Source organism: Silurus aristotelis (assembly GCF_946808225.1).
Source record: "Silurus aristotelis genome assembly, chromosome: 7".
Lineage (NCBI taxonomy): Eukaryota > Metazoa > Chordata > Actinopteri > Siluriformes > Siluridae > Silurus > Silurus aristotelis.
This window is the reverse complement of record NC_139580.1, coordinates 26,658,116-26,675,300: the sequence shown is the minus strand read 5'-3', so window position 1 is coordinate 26,675,300 and position 17,185 is coordinate 26,658,116. Positions and strand designations below refer to the sequence as shown.

Sequence of the window (17,185 nt, the reverse complement as noted above, 5' to 3'; positions counted from 1 at the left end):
AACTGTGGACCACAACGCTGCATTAACCAAAATCGTCACAACAGCCTTTTCAGCATGCCAGAATGAAACGAAGATAAAAACAAGTCAGTCAAAAAAAAGGTCAATGTAGTTAGGAAATCTTTTAAAAAGGGATCTTCAGAATAATTCAATTACAGTATCATGTCACAAAGTAGAAGAACGATTAGTATTTAATAGACAAATAAAATTAAAGTAAATAATTGAACATAAATTTAATATTCACAGCTGACTGTGATGTGATGCACTTTTCAGTTTTCAGGTGTATTATTTTTATTCAACTACAACTAAAGTTTTTTAAAAAAAATAAATTTTTTTTAAAAAAAATTTATTTGCTCAGGCATTGAATCCTTAGTGTAGTTGAATAGAGAGTAAATTGGATCATATATGTACAGGTAGTTGTCGACTTACGACCATGATTGGTTCCGACAGACACGTCGTAACACGATTTGGTCGTATGTAGAGTAGGCTATATGTACAGTACTGTGAAATGATGTTCTAAAAATCTTTAAGTAGTATTTTATCATCATTTTCTTTCATTATTGTTATACTGTATATATCATCATTTTCTAGTAGTGCATGGCATAATTATAAGAAAAGAAGAAAAGCATGCACCACATTGCTGGAATGTACATATTCACCTTACAGGTTTCCGTTTTAGCGTTAAGATGCCGTTTAACACAGAATTGAAAAAATGCAGAAGAAATGGAAGTGAAAATACCCGGTGCAACTGGACAATAGTAAGGCCTCGCTTATCAAATAACGACTTCTCAGTGAAATGAAAGTGATAAGACTGGCTACGAGAAGTGTGCAAATGAACATGAAAATGGAAAATGTGGCATATAATTTTTTAGTCAGAACTTTCAGATGTACTCGCAATTAGTAATGGATAAAGACTTCTTACTCTTACAACTATATTTAGTAGTGTTTTTTTATTAGTTCCTCTATAATTATTTAATTAATAACCTTCTTTGAAATAATTAATAATAATAAGTTTATTTAACATATAAGTGGTTAAATATTCTATCACACTGCCTTTATTGCTTGAGCTTTTACAGCATATAATGTTCAGTTTGTTCAGTGTGTGTGTGTGGTGGGGAAGTGGTGGTTGGGGGGGGGGTGTTATGGGACAACGTTTTCACCTGACTTAAATAGATTGAGGTTATCACACTTGACTTGCACTGTAGGCTACTATTTAGTAAAGGTTTAGAGTGACACTGTAATGACCAGTTGAAAATGTTGCAGTCTAGCAGCAGATGTTATTTCTTCAACTGTATTTAAAGTAATTTATTACGTTGAAGGGCTGACAGTTTTCTGCAAATGTTTCTCCTCCAAACACTAAAACACTGAATTAGAAAAAAATGTCTCAGAAAATACAGAAATGAGCATTCCAAAGAACTTTCTAATGTGTGAAACATAAATATTTTTATCCATAATTCATAACCACCCCTCCCTTCTTCTTCTTTAAGGCTGACAATGTACCTTGCGATAGAATTTTCTTTGGTACATCATACAGTACTCACATTATTTAGCCTTTTCGCTATAAATTGTTTAGTCTTTTGCAATTATTCATTCATTCATTCATTGTCTCCCGCTTATCCATAATTCAGGCCGCGGGGGCAGCAGTCTAAGCAGGCCCCCGCCTTCAACTGCTGCCCAATCCTCACAGCACCGTCCCTTATGGTCCCTCCTGCAGGTGGTGAGCCCACGGGAAGCTTTTGCAATTATTTGGTATAAAAAAAGATCTTGGACTATATTAAACCTGTCCAATTTGGCAATCCTGTTATTAACTGCTCTGTCTGCTAATAATTCCATGAACATGGGCAGCAACTTTCCTGCCCCAATGGAACAATTTTTGCACCAAGGCCTCTTGGGACAATAACACAGTACTATGGAAGCTATTGGAAGATATAATATATATAATATACTATAAGAAGATAGTTGCATTTGATACAAACATTTTTATATAAATACCCCTGAGGAGTAAAATAACATAACCACCCACACCTTTACACCATTTCAGGGCAAACAGTAGTTCAATAGGCCTCATCTCACATACCTAGAAGACTTAGAAGCATCAAACCCAAAAGTATTAGCACCCATTTTTGAAGGAAATAAAGCAGTTCACACATGGGAAGACAGGCTGTATAGACTCTCCACATAATGCAGGTATCAGTTAGCATACCAGTTGCATAGCTTTAGCCTTGGTGAATGCATTTCATTCTTGCACCTCACAACAGAGTGCACTAAAAGCCCATTACTCTGGATTCTGAAGTACTTAACACATCACTGAACCCTGAGAGCAGGAAAGTGCTTTAGGAGGACCCTGTATACAAGGGCACGTAATTAATGGGCCACATTCAGTGTGCGGACCTGGGCGGATATATGCGTCGACGAATGAATGATTCGAATTCATGGTGGATAATGCAGGAAGTACTGCGTACTCACTGTGAAGCATCTGTCACCATGGGGAGGGGGATATATTCACTGGCGAAGTCCATGTCTTCCACTAGACTGCTGGTGCGCGAGATATCAGGAGGTCCATCTAACTTTTTTCGAACTGTAAGAAAATAAAAAACAATTTGAAAGCAAAGGGAAACAAATTCTAATAAACTTGATAAACTACTGAGATGATCAACGGAATAAAGTCAGAGAACGGAAATGCAGTTGACGATACCTGGAGAAGGAGGACATGTAAAATTAAAAGAAGACCATGAGTGCTGGCGGTCTGTGGGCATGCATAGGAAAATGCAAAGCACAGACACAAAAACACACACAAAATACAAGCAAATGAAATACATCAGAAGAAAATATTTTTCCATTTACACAAAGAGCAGCATTACTTATCAAAACACACGATATTGGTGGAAATTACTATTAACTATATTTATCGCATTCGGAAGAAGCCCTTATCTAGAGCAACTTACAATTGATACTAATTTATACAACTGAGCAAATGAAAAGTGCTCAAGTGCCTAGCAGTGGCATGTTGGGATTTGAACTTCATGACCTCCTGATCCTAATATTGTAGTCCCTGAGCTACCTTTTTTCAACTAGGATCCAGATGTAGGTTTGAAACCAAATAGCAGCAGGGAAAAAAGTGAAATTGAGGTAGGAGTAGGCGTTTCCTTTCCTGGTTGCCAAAGTAATGTTGTCAGTGCCAGTGGATGTTGTTAAATAGTGTTAATATAGTATACTTTTGACAACAAATCAGGTCACATGCGCTCCACTGTCGCCACTCTTGTTGGCTCTATATTTGCATAAAGAGCATTAGAAATGCACACATCTAGTCACCAACATTTGTTCTCGCACAGGTTGGCTTCTAAGAGTTTGTTGGCTAAAAGTGAATGTGACATACATTATACGGACAAAAGTTTGTAGACACCCGACTACACATTTAGTCCCCATTTTGCTGTTACTGTAACCTCCACTCTTCTGGGAAGATATTCCACTAGATTTTGAAGATTTGTGATCATTAAGCCACAAGGGTGTGTTAGTAAAGTCAGGTGCAGTTGTAGGTGATATGAGGAGGCCTGGGGTGCAGTCAGTGTTCACATTCATTACAAAGATTTTTAATAGGGTTGAGGTCGGAGCTCTATAGAAGGAGATCTTCCACTCCATATCTTAATGGAGCTCACTTCCCACACAGGGGCATTGTCATCCTGGAACAGATATGGGTCTCCTAGTTCAAGTGAAGGCAAAATTCTATTATATCCAAAGACATCCAATGCAATTGTGTGCCTTTAATTTCGTGGTAACTATTTGTGAAAAAAACACATATGGCTGGAAAAGTAAGGAGTCTTAATAATTTCAATACTAGTCTCAAAGTCTTTATAGTGTAGATTTAGTGTCACAAACTGAACACTGCTTTGTGTTCACGAGTTTTTTAAACAAGATATTAAAACTATCGAAGGGGTCCTTCAATGCAAAAAAAGTTTAAAAACAATTATAAAAATCAATTATAGCACTAGTGCTAAATTGAATGTACTGTTTTATATTGCCGGATGTTTCATTTGGAAATAAAAACTTGGCTTGGAGCTGGTGGATAATCACATAATCGTCAGAGTAATACAGTTGGCACATGAGAGAAAGGGAAAAACAAACAGAGGCAGAAAGGATAAGGAAACATGCTGAATGAGTGGGTGAGAGAATAATAGGGGAAAAAGAAAACAACTCATTTTTATTAATAGCTCCCCAGTTTTGCACAAACACGATGGGTTATGTAGGGCCCCCGCCAATCCAAACAAACACAGTGCCTGGTGACAGCAGGGTCCTGGAGCCACAACCCCATTCAGAGATTGTCTCAGACCACCGGAGCAGATTGATAACGCCGAGATAAGCGGATGTTGAGCAAACTCGACCATGACTGAGTCGGATTTCTGAACACTGATGGTCCACAGATGCTGTTATATTGCAACACTGTTATACTGCTGTTCTTCATTGGCTGAACATATTAGAAAACTTAACTACTTAAGAGTTATAAGATTGATATCTATCTATCTATCTATCTATCTATCTATCTATCTATCTATCTATCTATCTATCTATCTATCTATCTATCTATCTATCTATCTATCTATCTATCTATCTATCTACCTATCTGTCTATCTGTCTATCCGTCTATCTATCTATCTATCTATCTATCTATCTATCTATCTATCTATCTATCTGTCTGTCTGTCTGTCTGTCTGTCTGTCTGTCTGTCTGTCTGTCTGTCTGTCTGTCTGTCTGTCTGTCTGTCTCTATCTATCTATCTATCTATCTATCTATCTATCTATCTATCTATCTATCTATCTATCTATCTATCTATCTATCTATCTATATCTGTCTGTCTGTCTGTCTGTCTGTCTGTCTCTATCTATCTATCTATCTATCTATCTATCTATCTATCTATCTATCTATCTATCTATCTATCTATCTATCTATCTATCTATGTCTGTCTGTCTGTCTGTCTGTCTGTCTGTCTGTCTGTATCTATCTATCTATCTATCTATCTATCTATCTATCTATCTATCTATCTATCTATCTATCTATCTATCTATCTATCTGTCCGTCTGTCTGTCTGTGTTTATCTATTTATCTGTCTGTCTGTCTGTCTGTCTGTCTGTCTGTCTGTCTGTCTGTCTGTCTATCTATCTATCTATCTATCTATCTATCTATCTATCTATCTATCTATCTATCTATCTATCTATCTATCTATCTATCTATCTATCTATCTATACACAGTGAGGAAGCAATCAAACCTCACGCTATTAAAGAAAAAGTCAGAGTTGTTGCTGCTGATGTACTTTGTTGTAGCTTATACGTAATACAATCACCCATAAAATCGCCTAGTAATGATGTCTGTACATGACGCTAGCTGCCACTGATGGGTTCCCGAGCCCCTGACCAAGCTTTCTCACAAGCTGGGATATGCATAGAAAGAATTTCTGTGTTCTGTTATACAGGTATATAAGCAGTGGTGGACAGTAACAAACTAAATGTAATTCATTACTGTACTAAAGTATCTTTTTCATGTATCTGTATTTTACTAATGTATTTTCATTTGGGGAGACTTTAACTTTAACTCCAGTATCTTATTTTTTACTCAGCTACATTTTGTGAAATCAGTCGTTTCTTTTTACTATGAGTTTGAATTCCAAACTTAACTGGTCAAACATGCAGCAAGCCATCAATCAGAGTAAACCGTGTGCTCTGTTTTGGTGGTTTCTACTTAACACCAACATACAGTTCAACAGTAAGCAGAACATTTTGTGAGTAATAAATGATGGTAGAAACTTCAGATTCAATTTATTTTTAAATAGTTAAAAAGAAGGTTTTGGGCTCATGATAATTTTAGTAGATATAAATCATTGTTTGACTCATTAATATCATTCAATTAATTGATTGGTGTGCTAATAAAAGCATCAGAGTCTTTTCACATTGACTGAGTTGATTAAGCAAAGAGTCTTGTGGGGAAAAAATGATAATAGGAACATTATAGCCATAATAGAGTTTAAGTACTTTTGAAGTCAAATACTTTTGTACTTTTACTCAAGTAAATGTTTAAAGGGAGCACTTTTATTTTCACTAGAGTCATATTTTACCTCAAGTATCTCTACTTTAACTCTAATACATGCTTTGTGTATTAGAGTACCTTATCCATGACTGTAGGTAAGTGATAGTGTAATGAATGAATTAGGCATGCCCACACATTTTTAGTGGATTCTAGGTTTTCATCGCATGCTAGCAGTATGAGGAAATGGAATTTCTTCTGATAAAACCAGATCTGCCAGATCGTCTTCTCCTCATACGATAAACATTAAGTAATTGACAGGAAGCTACTACAATGTGTTGTAAAATTGTGTGATACCAGTGGTGGGCGGTCAGGGCCAGCAAAGCCTTCTCTGCCTGCCTAAACACTATCAGAAGCACTGAACTACATTTAAAACCTAAATTCTAATATTTGTTCCATTAAATTGTATTAATTTATTTCCAAAAGTTTATTCTCCTCATTTCGTAGCGTTTCTCTTAGCTGCACTGCTTCCAGTACGTGGATGTGGATGTGGATTTTTTGTCCAATTAGATTTCAGCCTCTATGTACTGCCATGTCAATCTAATCTGCCCAGGGCCTGCAAGGTCTCCTCTGCTGGCTCTTTACCATTGAGAATATTTCAAACCAGTCTGTTTATTTAACCAATCAGATTTCAATTAGCGTCAGCATTTTTCTGTCCTCTGATTTGTTGGTCAGTGGGGAAACTGTTACAGCCAAGTTCAACTGGCAAAACATGTCTGTAGCCTGCACACATTAATACATCTAAGTTAGACTTTTTTATGCCTACGGAGGAAGAGTAATTAATTTGGTCTTGGACATACTTAAAAACACATTTTCCAGAAAAGCTAGACATTGTGAGGAGGTGGGCCAACCCCGAAGCTAGCTAGCGTGTCTCAGCCCAGGAAAGGGTTTGTTCACCACTTCCAGACCAGTGAATACGAGCGGTACCACTGGCTTACAGCCTCTGAGGAGCAGTGCAAATTATGAGTCTGTATCTCTGGTAAATAGGTTGTATTTTTTTTTTACATTTTATGTTTTTCTCATGTTATTAGACAAATATTGATTCTGAACTGCTCCAGATGATGTAGGTGGCACAGTTGTGGTTGTAGTGTAGAGGTTTGGAGTCTTAACTGGGTTTCTTGCTTTAGTAAAATAGTATTCACCCTCCATATGTGAAAATGTCTCTCTCTCTCTGTAATGCCACACCTTGTTATATTGCGTTTTTGTATTGTATTGATGGTTTCTATAATTGCGACGTGATAGTGGTGGTATTAAGAGGTGGATTAAGTCGGGTAAGTCCCCACTGAAGGCCCAGGTATCAAATGCACGGCACACCACTGTCTGATTAATCCTGTTTATAACCACAGTAATTTGTAGCCAGTAAAACAAGTTTGGGCCAAGCTCTGCCTCCAGGAATTGTGGTTCTGCAGTGAGAACATAACCAAATAGTTTTAATGATGAACCCGTTGGCCTTGAATATCATTATAGAGCAATTAATGCACAATAGATGTTCCTTGATTTTCAGTTGAGTAGAATTAGCTGCCCTGTATGTGAAAAGGTAAAGGTGGTCACATGCACCTTAAAGCACAGTAAAATTCTTTCTTAGCATATACCAGCAATGTTAGGAAGCTGGGGTCACAGTGCAGGGTCAGCCATGACACAGGTAGTATGGAGTACAGAGGACTGGAGTACAGAAGACTAAGAGCCTTGCTCAAGGCAAAAACCCAGAGCCTTAAACACCTCCATTGTGGAGTCCACAAATTCCACAAACTCGTTTGGAAGTGCAAAATGGGTAATATAAAGCAGGGGAAAACTGCTGTGAAACACAGAGTTGGTTTTCTACTTCTGGATTAGATTTTTACCACTTGTAAATCTGCTAGTGATTAACACTCTTTCATGAACTTTTTCATTTAGCTCTTTCATCATTACATAAAGATGTACATACTAGATATTACTAGATATTCACTGTTTGATTCTTTTACTACAGACTAAAATTACCTTGTTCCTTGTTTGTAGAATCATTTGGTTCTTTCCAATTTCCCCATCCATCCATCCATCCATCCATCCATCCATCCATCCATCCATCCATCCATCCTTTCAGCTATCTGCTCTGTATCAATATTGCGTTTGTTAGAGCATCTATTAGACACCAATGATATCCAGGAAGCACAAAAGTGTACAGCGGGAAAAAAAAATAGATCAGTACCCTATAAAAGCAGAAATCAAATTGAGATATGAGGCTCACCTGTCTGTCTGAACATCTTCGTGATACCTGTGGGAGAGAATAAGGATGCCATGTCAACCCAAGCATTTATTTTTTACATAATAATCTGCTGCTTTATTAACATTTGCATGTGATCAAGAAATACATTTAATAAATTAGATAGACAAAAGTTTGTGGACATCTGACCATTCAAGTTGTGTTTTTAAACATCCCATTCCACATTTATTGCTTATTAGCTGTTATAAAAAAAACCTAGCGCATATAATAACCGGCGTGCAGTCAGGGTTTTAATTTATCCCAAACATATTCAGTAGGTTTAAGGTCAGTGCTGATGTATAGCAGGAGATCTTCCACTCCAACCCATATACACCATAACTTTTTGGATCTGGCTTTGTGCACAGGAAATGAAGGGGAAAATTCTACTGCATCCGAAGGTATAATATGCAATGGCTTGAATTGTGTGGTAACAGTTTGGAAAAGAAACACATATGGCCGGAAAAGTCAGGTGTCCCAATTATTTTTTCCATACTGTGTAAATGGGGTGTTTTTTTAATCAGTCTTTCTGTAAAGTATTTTGCCTAAGCCAGATGATTCCACATCTGAACGCTGAATTTTTTCCCTTTCTTACTCTTAGATACCGCTACATCTTGAAATCTATTTTATTAAGCACCATGGTCAGTGTTAATGCTTAGGGTTTTCTTTTTTTCCTTTGGTTAGGTTCAAAGCCTTACAGGCATATGGTTCTATGCCATAATCTCTCCGCTAAACTAATTAAGCCTCAGAAGAGGGTTTTTTTGCCTAAGAACTGGTTTCTTTGCTCGGGACTGTATACGAAAATGTCTCCGCTTTTATGATAAAGCTATTTGACAGGAAGAACCTGTAAAAGGCTGTCAAACAGCCTTATTAACAGCAAGAAGGTGTGGATTTGTTTTGCATCAGGATGTTTTGATCGGAATTTTTTTCATCAGGATGTGTTCCAGTCACATGTGGAAAATGGAAATGCCTCTGCAGTATAGAAAATGATCAAGCGCTCTTTTTATCTGTTTAATAGTTTTTTTCTCTATATTACTCCTTATAGTGTTTACTTTAAATGCACAGGGTATAAAGACTGGAAAAATGTAATGGACCTTAATTAAAAGCAAGCTTGAATAAAAAAATTACATTTAGCATGATTGCTGACTAATTGTCGTTGGGTTGCCAAATACTATGACCTGTCAATAAGATTTGTTTCGAATAGAAACATTTTTGTGACTTAATAACAAGGATGCTAAAGAAACATTTTGGCAACCATAGAAAAGAAATATAAATAGTTAAATTATAGCGAAGTTTCAATAAAATGATCTTTTTTTTTTATTTGCTAATAAGATTAGAAGATATTGGCTTTGCATCTCGGATAATGCTCTTTGGACAAATGAGACAAAACTGAACTCTTTTTTTTTTTTTTTTTTTTTTTTTAAGGAATTTTATGTTCACCAACACAAAAATAAATCTTAAAAAAAAAAACAAGACTATACCTACTGTGAATACCTACATGGAGGAGGATTGATTACGTTTTGGGGCTGCTTTGTTGTGTTAGGCATTGGGGAGCTTTAAATCTGTGCAGAGCACTGCGGTGTAAAGTATTTGAGTAAATGTTCTTTGTTACTGTACTTCAGTCATTTTTTGTGCTACTTTCTAGTTTTACTGAGTTTTAAAAATGTAAGCAGCTTTTACTCTCTACTCAAGTGAAGCACATTTATCATTCAGTATGTGCACTTTTGACTTTATTATATTTTAATTGACAAAAAGCGTTACTTATTACATTTTGCACTTCTGTTGAAGATGTCATTAAGACTTAACACTCCTCTACTCACAGCTGCTGCCCGTGAGCAACTTTTTAACTCAGCTGGCCTCGTTGGAAAAAACTTTGAGAACCAGTTTTTGTTGAAGTTGAATAAAAAGATTTTTTAGTTTGCTCATTAAGAGTGGTCCACAGTTGGGCAGAGAAAATATTTGGTAAAGAGATTTTTGTCAAATCTTTCTTCCCCTTTATTCATTAATTAATTAATTTATTGCCATAAATTGCTGAATTAGTTTCTGTTTGTACCTGTGGATTCCTCCAAGAAGAAAGGCACGTCTCGCTTGTCCTCCTTGTCATCTATATGATCATAAGTAATCTGAGGGATGGACAGGGTTTTTTCTCCCGAGTTTCCCAGAGAACCATTATCGCGTGTTGACTTCAGCCTCCGCCTGTATCGTCTGTTCTGTACTCAAAAGCAGAATGGAGATAACAGAATTGCCAGATTGTGTAGGACCTAAAAGAGAAGCATCTGTTCTTAAATTGACGATGAGTTATTCCGAGTACCTTTACGACCATGGTATTTTTCGGCTCAACTCAAAAGAATATCTTGAACATAAATATGAATTATAGAAAAGCTTTAATAAAGTTAATAGTCAAAGAATGAAAAAGAGGACATTATGAGTAATGGTGATAAAAAAGCTCCATTTCTTTGAAGTCAAAGACGAAATTCATAATCACTTCGACTGTGACGCAAGTCATTTTCCACACAATTTGGCCAACAAAGAGTCACTTCAGCGAACTGATTCGAAATGTGATGCAACTGACAACTGCCTTTGTTTTGCTTTGGCATGGAGGTATCGAAAATCTGTGTAACTCGCATTACAGGTTCAGACACATTAGCAACTAAAATTAAAATGCAAATCTGCTCTTCGGAGAGAATTTCAATAATGTTGCATGCATCTGAACAGAGAATTCCTTGATTCTTACTGTATTCTGGTGTGTCTTTGTTTATCTCAACTTTAGTTGAAACTATTTCATTTTCACCTACAGAATTCTGAGAGAAAGCAGCTAAAATAACTTTCCCCCATTAAGAAATCCCAATGAAGGAGGACAGTAGATGGGATCAGTGAATGACTGCTTTTGGAAATGAGGCAGAAATGAATGGCTGGTTTGTGAACAAAGGACAGTCACACACCCATGCAGAGAAAGAGGTGGAAGTGGCGGAGGTTTTTCCCAATATGTTTGGAGTAAGCGCTACACAAAGATTTTTTTGTTGTTGTTGCGCTACACAAAGGTTTGTTCCCAGGAAAGAGGCGGCCGTGACATCATCTCAACTGACTGTGTCTTTGTGTGCGGAAGACAAAGGGGACCGAGGTCAACTGGGTGTCCAGGGGAAGCGAGCGAAAGAGAGAGGGAGTGAAAGAGATTGAGAGAGGCGGGCGTTTCATTCAGTGCCTGTCCCATGACTTTCGGTGCATTTGCTGAAAGCCGGCCAGAAAACAACATTATCATACTTTGTCCTACAGCGGCATTTGTTATTCAAGTCATATTCACGGCGCAAATCCCGGGCTTTATGCTCGTCTCTATGTTACACGCCTAAGATTAATTCAAAGAGGAGGACTGTTGTCGCTACCGACGATGTCACTTTTAATATGCCTCGCTCTATTTACCTTCACCTGGTGCGCTAAATAGGCAAATCATACAGTAGTGTCATGAGGTTTACCTCAGACCTACTATAGACGAATAACCAACAGTAACATTGATAAGTCACTTAAAAGATTTTAAAAAGCTATTTAAAACAAAAGAAAGCATTGTTCCTCACAAGTTTTCTGGGGTTTCCAGGACTGGAGTTTTCCGAGTTTAGAACCGGGATGTACTCCCCAATCAGGACGTATATTTTCCACGTAGCTGGACAGCCATTGGGTTTCTCACATGCATAGCATCGCCACAGTGTCTGCAAACAAGCCGAGGGATTGCACATTGTTTCTCAGAGATGTTTCACAAAACGAATCATTTTAGCATGAAAACAAGCTGTAGTTTCACAGGCACCTGTATTAGTGAAGCGGCAGCTGGGATTTGGCGGTTGAAATGCTTTTGTCTTTGCTTCTGCTGCACCTTCAGGGCGAACCCCGAGCCCAGAATACCCTGCAATGAGAAATGTTTGTGCCTCCTTAGAATTATTATGAACATTTCAAATGAGACTCATACTAGATCATAGTAGAAGAAGTCAAAACAAGCAGATTTTTAAATGCCCCATTGCATCAAGCTAGAATCTGAAATATAGATAAATATGTGAGATTAGCTGTTTGTAAACCCGTTTTACATGGTACTCAGCAAAATACATGCTTGCTTTGTGTGAAATAATGTTGCATTATGAAGAAGTGGAAATGTGAGAAGCAAGGCCCCTGGGGGAATGCTTTCACTTTAATGGACCCCATTAACCTTGGTCCCCATTACTGCATAGATTTTTGTAGGAAAACACTGCTCCAGGGCACTAAACAGGGTGTGTGAATTCTGAGATTTGTATGTGTGTGAGACAGAGAGAGAGAGAGAGAGAGACAGAGAGAGACAGAGAGAGAGAGAGGGGGGGGTATTTACCGCTGGCAAAGCAAAGAAGGAGATAGCAAACACACTAAAACAGGAGGCAATGGTTTTCCCTATCCAAGTCTGTGGAACTTTGTCTCCGTAGCCTATTGTGGTCACGGTAACCTGGAGAAAAGAAGCAGATGAGATTAGATTAGATTCAATTCAACTTTACGGTCATTGTACAGAGTACATTGTAATCCAGTTCATTCCAGAGCAGTTCAATAGGATTTAGATGCGGTGAATGGCCAGGCCGTTCCATGATAGATAACATGGTGAAGTTGGCTCCAATTAGTCACAGTCCAAACAAAATTGCATGGTGTTGAACCTGGAATAAGTCTCCAACTTTCCCTGCTCGAAAACAACCTCAACACATATATCTCCATTTTCGACTGTGGATGTGAGGCAGTCTGCTATCATCTTCTCTTCTGTTTTCATCTTACAGAGGTTGTTCTTTCTTTCAGACCTAAAAATATCAAGAGAACCTTTTTTCCACTCATTCACTGTTCAAATCTTGGATGTTCTTGTCTAGTATGTTCAGTGAGGATACATAAATACAAAGATTATGTAGTAATTATACAGTAAGCAGTGATGGGAAGTAACGAAGTACAAATACTTTGTTACTGTACTTAAGTAGATTTGTCTGGTCTTAGTACTTTACTTCCTACATTTTCAAACCAGGCTCGTTACTTTAGTTTTAATCTGTTAGGTGACAAACATTTTTCCTTTGCATTTCCTGGCTCTCACGCACCGCAGACGTAGGCGAGGCTATGAAGCAAACAACGAGCAAAGCAGAAGGCAGTGAGAAGTCTGGAGTTAACGTGGATGAGACAGAGGGAGTCAGTGATGTAATCATGACTGAGAACAGAGACATTCCTGATCACCTGATCATCATCGTCTTTTCTCTGCTTGTGTTCTATATGGTGGCTGTTCAGCTTGGATACATTCATTAGATAACAACATTTGAAATTATTTTGTATTAATAAATTAATTTGACGTGAGGTCCAGTTACCAGCGTGACTCTAAAACAGGTAGTAGTAATGGCTACGTTTTAATTAAATACGTGTCAATACGTGTTAAAACAGGAGTATCTGTACACTGTGTACTTTTGGCATCTCTGGTTTTAGGCAAGTAACACGGTCGTGCAAATGACAAGGAACGATTGAATAATTATACTAGAGAGATAGAGAAATCATCAAGAAAAAAAAAATACTGAAGCGTCAGCAGTTCCCTGATGCTGATATGCATTTAAATCCATACGTATTTAGAAAGCATCTTTCTTCTTAAAAATTATATATACACACACACACACACACACACACACACACACACATACATATATATATAATGTGTCTCAGATTAAGGTCATGTTTATTTCATGCTTTATTACATGCTAAAAAAAAAAAACAGTCAAAAATTAAAAACTCTCTTGTACCACGCGTTGTACCATGCGAAATGTGAAATTAAATCTCAGCGCTTGCTTCATTGTTTGTTTGGACAGGGAGGACTCTCTGTCTGACACATAACTCTCACAGCCCACGTTTTTCTGAGTGTACTCTGACTCATCAAACATCACCCAGTCTGAAGTGTGAAGAAAAAAGTGTGCACGCACACACACACACACACACACACACACACACACACACACACACACACACACACACACTGTTTCCTCTAATCCGTTATAAAGTGCAGGAATTCAGCAAACACAGGAAAACAAATACCTCTGGAGCCTTGTGCTGAAAGAGGAGCCAACTCTGACACGCTGAGAGAGCTCTCGGCTCACGGCAAGTGTGTCTGGGGCTTTACTTTTACAATACCTAGAATAGAAGCTGAAGGAGGCCAAGGCTCTTACACACAGACTTTGGAAGTGAAGAGCAGCAAGGAGATCTTAATCCTAGCTTTCAGTGCTCTCGGTCTCTCTCTCTCTCACACACACACACACACACACACACACACACACATAGACACATAGACACACAAAACACTAGCAAGGAAAATGGGCACGCAATGGGCCAGTGTTCATAAAGTTCAAGTTAGAAAACTGGCTCGGCGTGTCCAGGGCAGCGCCGCAGGCTCCGTCGGACACGTTTCGTGTGCACATGACGTGACATAATGGTATCCAAGGCTGCGAGGTCTGCAGATGCACAGTTTACTCAGACCATGAAGCCATGTGCATGAGCCACTGAGTCTGAGTGCAGCCTATGGTCTACGTGTGTGGCCAGGACAAAGCTGACATCTCAGTGTTGCTTTTGGGTGTAGAGGCTGCTGTGTGTGTGTGTGTGTGTGTGTGTGTGTGTGTGTGTGTGTGTGTGTGTGTGTGTGTGTGTGTGTGTGTGTGTGTGTTGGAGCTAGAGCGATGTGTGTGGCACTCCCAGTCAGTGAGTTGCTTATCTCATCATGTCTTAAACACATTTCTAGCACTCACACACACATACACGTGTTCATTGACCTATTTATCGTTCCATCTCCATTTCAAGCCTTGTCTTCTGAGGCTTTTTGTCCGTTACTTCGCTCTCAAATTCGCTTTCTTTATGAGAAGAAGGCTACGTGTGAACGTGCGGATTCATAGGACAGTGAGAAAGAGAGGTATGATTCATGGCGTGTCTTGGCTCCTTCCTCTTGCTTGTTCTCTGCACCTGCAGCTCCTATACATAGAACAAAATAGGATTACACCTTCCATTTCCTTACTAAAGCCTATAGACAACATAAACCTCTATCGCAGGCTCACAAGCTGTTCACCAGAAAAAAACGTGTAGAAATATACGTGGATTCGACTATCCAGTGCTTCACATTTGCAACGAATTTACCGCAATTCTACATCAAAAAATACAGTAGGCATCTAAAAAACAGGGTTCTTTCTCGCCCTCTATTTTTGCCCCTAACCTTCGTTTGCTCAAGCCCTTTCCCTGTCTGCCTTCCCGCCTCTCGTTCACCTCCCTCCCGCTCTCTGTCTTCCTCTCTTTGTCCTGCTCTCCTTCGGAAAGTTCGTTTCCTTTCCCTCTCATCATGCTCAAGTTTACAGTTTTGAGGGGGAAAAAAACAAAAGGGAGCAAATCCCCCTGTCGAGGACTTCTCCTCGCTACCGCTCCGACACAAACAACCCCTATTGTCCTCCATTACACAGAGCTACAGGAAGCCTCATGCTTTCTGACCCTCACCACAAAAAGGTAGAAACCCTGTAATTAAAGATTTAATTAAAGACGCTGACGCCTCCGAGTGTTGGCGAAGGGAAAAAAAAAACGCTAGAGAGAGAGAGAGTGCTTTCAAAAGGAAAGCAGGCGAGGTGAAAAGAGGTGAAAGGAGGCCATTGCCAGGGCTTTTGTATAACCCCGATCTCGTGTGCAAGCCTGTGATTGGTGTCTCATTACTCTTCGCGTTGAATGAGACTTGTTAATTAACTAGCCTGGAAACTTTATCTGAGAAGCATTCAAACTGCCATTTGATTGAAGAGTTTTGGATTAGTGCATACTACAGTTACCGCATTCTGCGCCGCGATCACACTCTGTTGCTGATAAACAAGATCTATTGAACAACTAGCGCTTTTCTGTTCTAACCAGCACTTTAAAGGCTTAATAGTTTTAATTAGTGGTTTGATATTACTATAGAAGCCTTACACAGGAGCTAAAACAAGTAGGCAAAAATATGAGTTTAAATAATTCAATTAAATTCAACAAACATATACGTCGGTATAAAAGATTTAAAAAAAAGGGTGCATTGGATACAAGTTGGCATTTGCATCACGATGCATCATTTTTACCATATTTTCATTGCTAAAAAAACTATTCATTTATATATAATTATTAGTAGATGTGCTATACTTTTATTATTTAGAAAGTAACAAATAGTTAGTTTTTTGTCGCTTTTGTGGTTTTCAATGTTTGGATATTTATTTTATGCATATATCATGTAATTATTATACAAAATTTTATTAAATGATATTCTTGATGCGTAGTTCTTCACAAATGAACATAATGTCTGTGTTTATTTCTTTCAACAGCAATTGTCATAATGTATTATATTTTAGAATTATTAATTTAAGCACGGTTGTCAATTTGCTATCTGCATTTATCATTAAAACAATACAAATGTTGATTTACACAAATTGTTTAACTTTGCATACTTAAATGCAGTTTTTTGCTTTTTTTTTGTTGTTTTTTTACAAAAAGAAAAAAATGAAGCATGAGTGAAGTTGTTTAAAAGAGAAATTCCCCACACACTCCTTAACACGCAGCCACTATAAGATTTCAAATGTATAAATTAAAGCTACAAAATGTAGCCTTTGCGTTTTTTTCAAAGTACACTTTATACATAAATACTTTGAATTATGGTTTTATATAGTTATAATAAGCAAAACATACAATTTTGTAAAAAAAATCCAAGTAATCGATTAATCAAAAGAATATTTTTTTTCTAATTAATCATCGATCAAAATAATTGTTAGTTGCCTAATCCCTAATTTCTATGAATGCAGAAGCACATATAGTAGGATTTAGTCTGAGACAGCAAAGAACAGTAAACAAGGGCAGGCAGAACAGTTTGCAAAATA

The 17,185-nt window shown here is 37.9% G+C and overlaps 1 protein-coding gene across 1 annotated transcript in view; it reads right to left on the bottom strand.

The window, feature by feature from the left end:
- Positions 1-17,185, bottom strand: part of kcnq1.2 (potassium voltage-gated channel, KQT-like subfamily, member 1.2) — a 162,417-nt gene that overhangs the window by 130,650 nt on the left and 14,582 nt on the right. Inside the window, exons 7-12 of the mRNA XM_083546318.1 lie at positions 12,652-12,762; positions 12,103-12,198; positions 11,876-12,007; positions 10,360-10,516; positions 8,295-8,321; positions 2,464-2,575 (exon numbers count right to left, since the gene is read on the bottom strand). Coding sequence (XP_083402444.1) covers positions 2,464-2,575; positions 8,295-8,321; positions 10,360-10,516; positions 11,876-12,007; positions 12,103-12,198; positions 12,652-12,762 — 635 coding nt within the window. The remainder of the gene's footprint in view (positions 1-2,463; positions 2,576-8,294; positions 8,322-10,359; positions 10,517-11,875; positions 12,008-12,102; positions 12,199-12,651; positions 12,763-17,185) is intronic.